Source organism: Dasypus novemcinctus, chromosome 23, assembly GCF_030445035.2.
Source record: "Dasypus novemcinctus isolate mDasNov1 chromosome 23, mDasNov1.1.hap2, whole genome shotgun sequence".
Taxonomy (NCBI): domain Eukaryota; kingdom Metazoa; phylum Chordata; class Mammalia; order Cingulata; family Dasypodidae; genus Dasypus; species Dasypus novemcinctus.
Window position 1 is genome coordinate 46266862 of NC_080695.1, and position 10073 is coordinate 46276934.

Here is a 10073-nt window from a genome sequence, read left to right on the forward strand (position 1 = left end):
CTTGGCCCTGCCACCATCAGTGGCCTCACTTGGTGTTCTTGCAACAATCATCTTAAACACCTCTCCCCAATGGCTTCTGAGCTCCCCAAGGGCAGGATCCAGTCCCACTCAGCACTGAATCCCAGTGCCCAGTGTGTGCCTTGTGCACAAAAGGGCTAGGCGGGGTTCGAATGTATAAAGCATGTCTACCCCTTGGAAGTCCACAAGAAGGAGTGAGAAGAGGAAAAGAGCTGGCTGTGATTTAAGCGCATGAGTATTATAATAAATGGACCTGAAATGTTCTATGGAAACTTGGAGGAGGGAACTATTCATCTGCCTGGGGAATGCCAGGGAAGACTTCTTAGAAAAGGTGACAAATGAGCTTTGTTCTATATGATGTGGCAGAGGGCACAACTTATGCCTGATGGATGGTAGACAAGGTCATCCTTCAGCACTGACATTCAGTGACTCTGGAAGTTTGAGATCTTATTAGGCAAGACACATACCAAGGAGGAAGCTCATCTCAGTGCCATTGACTTCTCTTTCATCCAGGGATCCAGCCAAGGGCAGATGTAGTGGATGAGGACAAGTGTGATGACATTTCAAGGAACTGATCAAATCTCAGGAGGTGGAGAGCCAGGAGTACCTGTTCTTCTGTGTCCCAAGCTGACTCCTTCTGTGTCCAGGATCAGACATGACACTAGGGATGTTGCAGAGACCCTGGGAACCTCCAGGATGCAGGCATCCCTTGAATCACAACTCCTGAACCTCAGAAGTCACCCTTGTCTTATTGGCAGCAATGATTTTTGGGAGATGCACAGATAAGATCACTTGGAAATCACATGCACCTATGGACATGGGTTCAAACAGTCTGTGGGCACCCATTCTTGGCCAAGTTCTGTGTTGCTCAGTAATTTGGTTCAAGAAGCAGGGGCCCAGGCAAACTAGTTCTTACAGCCCTGGGGTAAGAATAGAGCAGATGACAGTGGGACAAGACTGAGACAGCAATCCAGGAGTGGGAGTGAGTTTATGAAGATCACACAGGCCTGCCCAGGGCTGATTTGAGTTATATTCAATGTTACCTCCATCACCTTCCTGTTTATTCCATGTCTATATCTGTGAATTCAATCTGTTGCACAAGACTATGGGGTTTGCAGTGTTTGCCCCACATTGACTTGGCCATGTGCTCAGGAAGCAGATGCTAGAATGATTCCCAGTGTATTGGGCAGGAGAGTTGGGAAGCCTCAGAAACTAGTGTGGTGTCACAAAACTGAAAAGAAAAGGGAGTCAGGTCCGCACCCAGGTGCGTCTCCTCCTAGCCGGGCCCGAGCTGAACACCGGCCTTCCAGGAAGCTGTGGGGAGGGACGTGTGGGCAGAACTTTGACCACTTAACAAGATGATTTGGGTGAGGGGGATAGACAGACAGACATGCAGAGGGAGTTTTGTGGAGTTTTTAGTCCTGAGAGGGCACTGGGAAGGGGACTGAAGGAGGTGACCTCACTGCCTTTGTCACAGACCCAACAGAACTTGGAACCCTGGTAACCAGGCCCCAGATTCCAGAGGCAGCCCCTTCCCAGCTCACTTGGCAGGAGACGCTCGAGAGAGCAGGATGTTCTCCTGCTGCGTTCGCAGACCCCGAGGCTCAGGCCTCAACCAAAGTAGGAATGAGTCCTCTTCCGGTGGCTTTCGAAATTGGTTCAGGCCTCAGCCACAAAGCCCCAGGCCACTGACCAGGAGGTCCCCAAAAGTAACATGGGGTGACCTAGGAACAGCCAACTGAGCACCTGCCACTACTGAGCTCCTGCCTTGGCAGCCCCATGTCCCATCCACCACCCCGTGTGGGGGAGGCATAAGCAGGGGCCACCCTGGGAAGCAGCAGGCTGTCAGGGATGGGAACCCAGTAGGTCCTTCCCTGTCGCCTGCCAGGCCATGGCTGGAAGGGTGGGAAGGTGTGTCTTGAGGGTGGCTCTCCTGTGGACCAGTGTTAATCCTGAGCCCTGAACTGTCATCTCCTCTCCAATGGGGCTGCAGGGAAAGGGTGACCCCCATTTGGGCCTGACCTGGATCTTGGCTCCAAAGAAGTGCTTCATCCCCTGTGGTTTGGGGAAGGCCTCTCACTGACCCTCTTGTCCCACCTGCTGGGCACTGTGTTTGCAGAACTCCATGCAGATGGTAGGGGAACAGCTGGAGGAGGGGCTCGTCTACGCCGTCTACATAGAGAAGGTGCAGGTCCGTCGAGGCCCTGGCCAGGGCCAGCGCTGGTACCAGGTGGGAGTAGGGATCAATGGGGTATGAAACAGCAGGGTGGGGGGGTCCCCAGAGCCTATATCCCATCTGGCACTCCCCACTTTCTCTCCCAGGGCTTTCTCCCCTGATGTGCCCAATAGCCCACTTCCCAAGGAACCTGGGGCCCCACAACTCCCCACCACACTGCCATTCCATGGACCAGGGGGAGGTCACCTCAAAAGTTTAAGAACCTCAGAAATGAGGCCTTAGCAGGGATTTCCCTGCAGGGTGGGCTGCAGGGTGGGCCCACGTCAGATCTGTGTGCATTTGGCTGCTGTATTTCTGTTTCCACTCCTTGGCCCCGTGTCCCCGGGCAGCAGTCTTCATGACTGTCCTCCCACACCTGCCCCAAGCCACACAGCTCCTCTCCTTAGGAGGGTTCTTGCCATCTCCCATGACCATCCTCTTGCCCTTCTCAGGTCAGGAGCTGAGGCCTGACTTGGCTGCCAATATTCCAGAAGCGAGGAGGCTTAGAGCAGCGGTATGGCCTTAAGTGCTGCTGGACCTGGAACATTCCTTTCCTTTTCCCTTTCAGCACTGGTGACCTGGGCACCAACCATGGGTCCTAAGCAATATTCCCTCCCCCCACCCCAGTAGAGGCTCTTTGGAATGGGCAGGGTGGGTAGAGGACACACAGCCCTTTCACCACCAGCAAGCGACACAGGAACTGCCTAAGGCTGGAGCAGTTCCATCACCACTGGCTGTCTCTGTGGGTGGCAGCATCCCTGCAGCCCATATGGAATTGTCTCTTTGCATTTTCCTTTAGTTTCCTGGTCTTAGTTCTGGGTGGCAAATGGCACCATGTTGTGGCTCTGGCCCCATGAGCAGTGGAGGAAGTCGTTTACTGACAGGTGGGTCTGCCAGACCCTGAGGTGTCAGTTCAGCTCCTCGGCCCTGCAGTGGGGTTTCTCCCCCAGGGACACCCAGGCCCTTGTCCTTTGCCAGGTCTGGAGTCTCACCTTTCAATTACCTCCTCACCTCCAAATCAAAAGGAGGCCGAGGACCTTTCTCTGCTGGAGGCATGCACGTGACCCTGGCCTCAAGGCGCTGAGGGCTTGGATACAGCAGGACTGCCCAGAGCCCCAGCCCCACCCGGGGGTCCCCAGCTCTGCCCCTCAGCACATGTGACTCTTCTTCCCACCCTAGAGGATGAATGTCTGGGCCCGCTCGAGGGAGGAGCACCGCATGGTGCGCATGGTCAAGGCAGGCCCGTGGGAGAACCTGGCCGAGCACCTGGTGCCCGCCTTCCAGGAGGGGGACCTTGTCTTTGTCAAGACCTTCCTGGGGACATACCGCGTGTTCACCACCACCGAGCAGGTCCTGCACCTGTTGTTCAGAAGGTGAGTGCCCGCCCCGTCCCTGCTGCCTTGACTGCTCCGCCCCCAACTTGTGTCTCAGAACTGTCATTTCACCCACCGGCCTCAGTTTCCTCCTTGGACAGGAGGGGGGTCAGGGTACCTATCTGCAGGGTTGATTGTAAGGACTAAGAGTTAGGATGCATGGAAAGTGCTTCTCTGAGCCTGGCTCCCTGGGCAGGGAGCCTGGAGGGGCAGGATTGTTCCTTAACAGGGTTTTCCTCCTCCCAGTAAAGAGGCTCTCGGGCTCCCCCCCCTTACTGACCCCGAGTTTCCTCTTTACTAAGGGAGTTTGAGGTCCCTTTTGGGCCTCTGACCTTGGTGGGTAAGAGGAGGGACCAGTGTAGCCTGTCAGAGGGGTCCAGGCCCACCCTATGCCTGAGAAGGTGCCACTTAGGGCACTTCTTCATCAAGTATATACATCAAGCGTCTACTAGGTACAGGCACTTCCTTAGGCAGATTCACGCAGTGAACAAAGCCAGCCAAAGTCCATGCCCTTCTGGGTTCCATTGGAGTTGGGGCTGCAGGCTGTAACAGGTGTCACCTTAAGCAGGGGTATTCTCAAAGAGAGTCAGCCGTGACATGCCCACGTCTCCCCTAGATATGGACGGAGCCTCCGTGGCAGAGACAGGCAAGGAGGAGGCCTGGAAATGAGAAAGTAAGTGCACTTGGTGGGGAGGGTAAGGGGCTCTCCTCTCCAGAGACCAGTGTTGGAGTTTGGGGGACAGGTGGTAGGGAAGGACTGGGCAGAACACAAAGCCCCACCCATCTTATGAGCTCCCTTGAGAGTAGAGTCCAGAGGGCTTCCCCCTCCACATGGAAAGGCATCAAGGGAAGCTGTGGGTGGGGTCCTGGGGCACTGGCTGCAGAGGACACTTGCCCAGCACAGCCCAATCACACCCCAGGAGCCCAAACACCACCTTGTGCAGACCCACAACAGGAGGTGGTGAGCAGCCAGCTCCAAAGCTGCCCTGACCTCACTCCTGTCTGCCTGCATGGATGGCAGGGTGGCTGCACTGCTGACGTTTGGGAGGGCAGTGTCAGTGGGAAGAAGAGACACACACGATGCATGGCAGAGGATGAGGCAGCTGTGCAGGGCAGAAGTTGCCTGGGGGGAGGGCCACGAGGGCCCGGGGGAGGAGGACAGATCTTCTTCCCTTATCACTGACATATTGAAGAAGCTCCCACTATGTGTCCATGCCCGGCTATGGAGAGACCAGTCAAAACCTCTCCTGTCCTTATGGACCTGATTTTCCAACGGGAGGGTCCCTGGGCAGTGTGGAAGGAAAGGCCCGTGTCTGACTCTGCTGCCCCCTCCTGTCCTCAGCACCGTCTCCTCGCTGCTGGGCACCTGGATGGACCGGTATGCTGAGGATTTCACAGAACCTACAGGCTCACCCTGCCTCAAGCTGCTGGTGGGCTACGCCCAGGTGTATCTTCCTGGCTCTGCCCTGGAGTGCTGAGCCATAGCTCTACTGTCAGGGAGGAACCATCTGGAGCCCATTGAGGCTGAGCCAAAGGGTGAGGGCGCCTCAGGATGGGAGCATGTGAGCTTGTGGGGTGAGTACCAGGACTGGATCCATAGGCAGGGACTACCAGGGGTTGCCACCAGGTCAGGAACAAAGAGGAGCCCTGATGTCTGGGAACAGTTTTGGGGACTGGATCTTCCCCAAAAGATAGTGGGAGCTTCAAGTGGGAGCTTAAAGACACTTAAAGAAATTCACGGTTTGGAACTTACCTCTTCTGCAGCTCATTTGTCAGCCCCAGAGCAGCAAATGCCTCCAGGACAACATCCACTGCCAGTTCCACCACCTGTGGCAGTCACAGGGGTACTTCCAGAGCCTGAAGAAGCTCCATCTTCACCTCTGCTGCCAGCTCCTGAGTTTGTCCCAGTGCTTGGACAACAAATAGAGCCTGAAGCATTAGGTGATGTAGCACCAGCTCCGGAGCTGAAGGTGGCTCTAGCACCACCACCACTTCTACCCACAGTGCTAGGGCCTGTGACACCTGTGGAGGTACCATCAATGCCGACTCTGATAGTAGAGCCAGCTCCATCCTCAGATGTTGCACCTGCAGCCATGCTGGAAGAAGTCACATCACCATCTCTATCACCAGTTCCTGAGCTGGAGGCACTCCCACCGCCACCTCCAGAGTCACCTACACATTTCAAGTCAGTGCCCTTTATGGAACCACAGCCTCTTAACTTGCCTTCAGCAGCAATGGCTCTTGAGGGGGAGGCAAGTCTGGCACCACCACCAGAGCCAGTGCCAAGGCTCGACCCAGTACTGGGGCAGGCCACACCCCCGGAACCTTCCTGCTCTTGTACTTTGCCTTTGGAAATCAGGCTGAGTGAGGAGAATGCTAACCTCCTGGCTTTCCCTCCGGAGCTGGTGGCACAGCAGCTGACCCGAATGGATGTGGTGAGCAGCTGGACATGATAGGGTGGGGCTGGGAGGCTCTTCCTTCTGGGAACTGCTGCCCACCTTACCACCCCCTGAATCAGAATCTTAGGATCTGGGTTCAAACACTGGCTCCACTCCCAGAATTTCAACCTGGGCAAGTTTACTACTCCCTAAGCCCATGCTTCACTCCTCTGGAGAGTAACTATTGGGCAGTAGCCATCTCTGCCTCATGCACTGACTGGGAACATGACATGAGAGCAAAGAAATAGAAAGCCTGAGGGGGCTTCATCATGGAGGCTTGAAGGAGCTCACTGTGGTGCAGCCAACCCCATGGGGTCCCACACAGTGCTGGTGCTCTCCATTACATTGACACGAGATAGGCCCTTATGTGTACTGGGTCCTTAGGCAGGGACCATGCACCCGACAACATGGCATCCGAGGATGCATTATAATGAGGGTTGATGGTGCTACCTGGGCCTGTGGAAGTCTGAGGCACCTTGGGGGCTGGGGGCTGTGAGATGGACTTGAAAATGGAGCCCTCTCCCCTGCAGGCCTTGGGGCTGAGGACTCTAGAGTGCTAGGTCCCCTCAGGGAACAAAGAACACACCCTGTCCTCAGCCTGCCAAGCCCCACCTGAGACCACTGGACCCTGGCCTAGGTCAGGAGGGCCTAGGGCATCTGAGCTTGGCATGGTTCCTGACATCCCCTCCTCCCCAGGATCTCTTCAAGAAGGTGGTGCCCTATCACTGCCTGGGCTCCATCTGGTCCCAGCGTAACAAAAAATGCAAAGAAGAAATGGCGCCCACCGTCCATGCCACCATCACCCATTTCAACCGGGTGATAAACTGTGTCATGTCCACCTGCATCGGGAACCAGAGCATGAAGGACCCAGCCAGGGCCAGGGTGGTGGAGCACTGGATCGAGGTGGCCAGGGTATGTTCAAGGGGCTCTCTCTGGTGTCCTGAAACCCCACTTTATACTTATTGGCTCTCAGGACCACAGGCCCTCCTGGCCTGTAGCACAGTCCTGCACTATCCTCCCTTCCAAACAAGGCTACCCCTTCAGGACGACTGTGGGTGTCACTCTGTGTCCATGATGTGCCTCAGGGCCTCTGTCAGTGTCTATCTCATCCTGGGAGTGGATATCAGCTGTGGGAGCTGAAGCTGGAGCAGGGGGACACCTACACCCACTCTCATGGTGAATCTGTCTCCCTCCCAGGAGTGCCGAATCCTCCATAACCAATCGTCCTTCTATGTCGTCATCTCTGGTCTCCAGAGCTATCCACTCCTCTGTCTATTGAAGACATGGGAGGAAGTTTCCAGGTGGGCAGGCCTCTCTCTAGGGGACATAAGATTGGGCGAGGGACCTGGGGAAATTGCCACTTAGGGAGTCTGGGAGGCAGCAGCTCCTGGGTAGGGCCAGAAAGATTGTAGCTCTAGGTCTCCATATCACCTGAGGTGAGCTGTTTTGCCTCAACACCACTTCCCTCCTCCGTCCCTTATGGAGTGGAGCCAAATGGGAGCATGTTAAGTGTTTGCTTCTCAGCAACACACTCTGTCCAAATGAAAAAAGCATGTGCAAAAAGAGCTGCTCATGGAAAGGGATGGGAGTCCCTGCTGTGCACACATGAGAGCTCAGCTCACTAGTCCACACTGTCCTGCAGTGCTCAGATTTACAAAGTTTCAACACCACCCAGCCAGGCAGCCCGAGTCCCAAGCAGCTAAAAGAAGGTGGTTCAGCCCTTACTCCCTCCCCCCCACTCCCACCTTTTCCTTCCTTCTTGCCCTCCCCCAGGGACAGCTTCTGCCTCTTTCTGACTCTGTCAGAGATTTACTGGAAGGAGCACAACCTCTCCCATGGCAGTGAGCTGATCATCAAGGTAAAGAGGAGGCTGGGGTCAGGGCTCAGGAGGTGGGGTGGTTAGTTTTTCACTGAAAGTTTCTGTGAAAACATCCAGCCTGGCCTATTCTGGACGAAGATGAAGAAGGATGTTTGGCTCATGGGCAGGGGGAGGGGATCATTGTAGGACTCAGTGCTGTGTCCTCACACCACGGATGAAAAAACGGGCTCAAGAGAGCAGTCCTCATGCACAAGGTCATGCTGGGGACATTGTGCATGTGGTGGCAGCAGATTTCCCTCAGTCCACTATTCCCAGGTGCTCAAGACCCACGGGACAATGGGTGAGGGGAGGGCCTCACTGACCTCATTCTCCACCCTGGCAGAGGTCCATCTCTAAATTCTCCACCCTGGAGGCAAATCCCCAAATAGTCCAGAGGCAGCATCAGCAGCAAGAGAGGGTGAGTGTGCCTGAAGCCAAAGGAGTTGGGGTGAGGTGGCCTCCAAATCAGGATGGGGGCCCTTCTCACGCCTGCCCCTCCAGTCCACTGAGCCTGGAAAGCCTCCCTTCAATGTCCCTTCTCCTGGCCTTAGGACGGTGAGCTGTGGGAATCCTGGGGGTCTCCTTGCAGCCAGTCAGAGCAAGAACCTTGAGGAGCTGACTCAGGGTGGCTGGAGGAGGGGAGGGGTACACATGGTTACTGAAGAAAAGTCAGTCCTGGGAGGTGGCTGCAGAGAAATTTGGGGTCTTTGGAGGCTTTAAGGGGAACTTAAGGGTTACAGCAAAGTGTCCTAGAGGAAGACTGGGTGGTCCCTGGAGTCTGAGACTGAGGAGTTTCCCAAGTGGTGTCTTGGGGGCACCTGAGAGCCTGTGCTCATCCCCACCCTATCCAATGCCACAGGGTGACATCCAAGGTGTGGTCCCATGCCTGAGAACTTTCCTCACAGAATTTTTGCTTTTGGAGTATGCCATGCCAGAGTATCTGGATGTGAGTTGTTCGGGGGCCAGGGTAGGGTGGGAAAGGGGCCCTGAGGCTTGGGTGGACAGGTCCTTCTGTGAGCCCTGAGCTCTCAGCAGTGAGCACATCATGTCTCCTGGGAGCCTCACAGATGCCCTGGGAGCTGGGGTGCCATGAACTTCTTACAGAAGAGTAGATGGAGGCTGGTCCAAGGGGCCTTCTCTCCATTGGTTCATCACAACTTGGACTGGAAGGTCTCTGTCACCACTCCCAGTCCCCACTAAAGGAAGCGAGGGGCTTGCCTGAGTCCATCTGTGGTCTGGGCTGCCCAGTGCATGTTGAACCTGCAGTAGTAAAGCATGACAGGGGCAGAGGGGCAATGGGCTTGGCAATGGCTAGGAGCCCCTTTATGATGAATGCAAATTCTCTGCCTTCCAGGGAAGGAAGATCAATTTCGAAAAAAAAAGGAAGGTGAGTAGCTGTGGCCATCACTACAGGGGTGGGGCTGGGGTGGGGTCAGGGTAATAAACAGAGACCCTCCTGGGCAGGACCCCCCAGGGCTGCTCATAGCTTCCTCTGAAATTGAGGGGGATAGTGGGTGGGGTTGTGCATGGGATGAAGAACAACTTCTAGGAGGATGAGCTGTGTGAAGTCAGCCCTGAGGGCAGGCAGAGCCTGGAAGGGAGTGAAGAGGTGGGGGATCCACAGGACTAAAACCAGCCCCTGGACCCCGTCCCACCCAGTAAGCCCACCCAGGTTTTGATGATACATCTTCCTTTCCTTGGCCCCAGGAATACCAGATGGTGGAGGAGCTCCAGCAGCTCCAGGCGGGCTGCTGCTATGAGGCCCTTGTGCCACATGAATCATTTGGAGCCTGGTTTGCAGCCATGGAGCAGCTCAGTGAGAAGGACCAGTGAGGCCAGGACAGAATCAGGCCATAGTAGGAGCGGGATGGTCCTGGTGGCTCCTGGGTCACCATAAGACCCTGCAGTTGGCTCCTTTCATGTTTTGAAAACCTGTCCTGTGGGTTTGGGTCCATTCCTTGCTCTCCAGGATGCAAGAATTGTCAGGGACCTCTCATGCATTTCCTGTCCAAGACCTGGACTCACACATACCTCCCAGGTGCCCTCTTCTCTTTCCATGTAAAATAGCATTTAGAGACCAAAATCTACACATGAGAGGAGGATTTTGGTACCAGATTTTCTTTACTTACAGGCCTGTTCAATAAAGAGAGCTAGAAGCTCTTTTTTATTTA

General features: G+C 55.3%; 2 protein-coding genes across 3 annotated transcripts; both read left to right on the forward strand.

Annotated features, from left to right (window-relative positions):
• The first annotated feature begins 1174 nt into the window (after positions 1-1174).
• LOC131275584 (ral guanine nucleotide dissociation stimulator-like) lies at positions 1175-5129 on the forward strand. Of its 2 annotated transcripts, none has more exons than XM_058286325.1 (5): positions 1175-1638; positions 2138-2248; positions 3518-3606; positions 4223-4279; positions 4949-5129. In XM_058286325.1, the coding sequence occupies exons 2-5, from the start codon at positions 2144-2146 to the stop codon at positions 5082-5084; spliced, it is 387 nt and encodes a 128-aa protein (XP_058142308.1). In that variant the 5' UTR covers positions 1175-1638; positions 2138-2143; the 3' UTR covers positions 5085-5129. The 2 variants fall into 2 exon arrangements, with proteins under 2 accessions (XP_058142308.1, XP_058142307.1); XM_058286324.2 differs by having other exon boundaries at positions 1182-1638; positions 3413-3606.
• Positions 5130-5134: 5 nt separating this feature from the next.
• Positions 5135-10073, forward strand: LOC131275583 (ral guanine nucleotide dissociation stimulator-like). The gene is made up of 9 exons (XM_058286323.1): positions 5135-5181; positions 5371-6041; positions 6741-6956; positions 7242-7345; positions 7818-7902; positions 8246-8320; positions 8762-8848; positions 9257-9289; positions 9610-10073. Exons 2-9 carry the CDS (start codon positions 5397-5399, stop codon positions 9733-9735), a joined length of 1371 nt encoding a protein of 456 aa, XP_058142306.1. The 5' UTR covers positions 5135-5181; positions 5371-5396; the 3' UTR covers positions 9736-10073.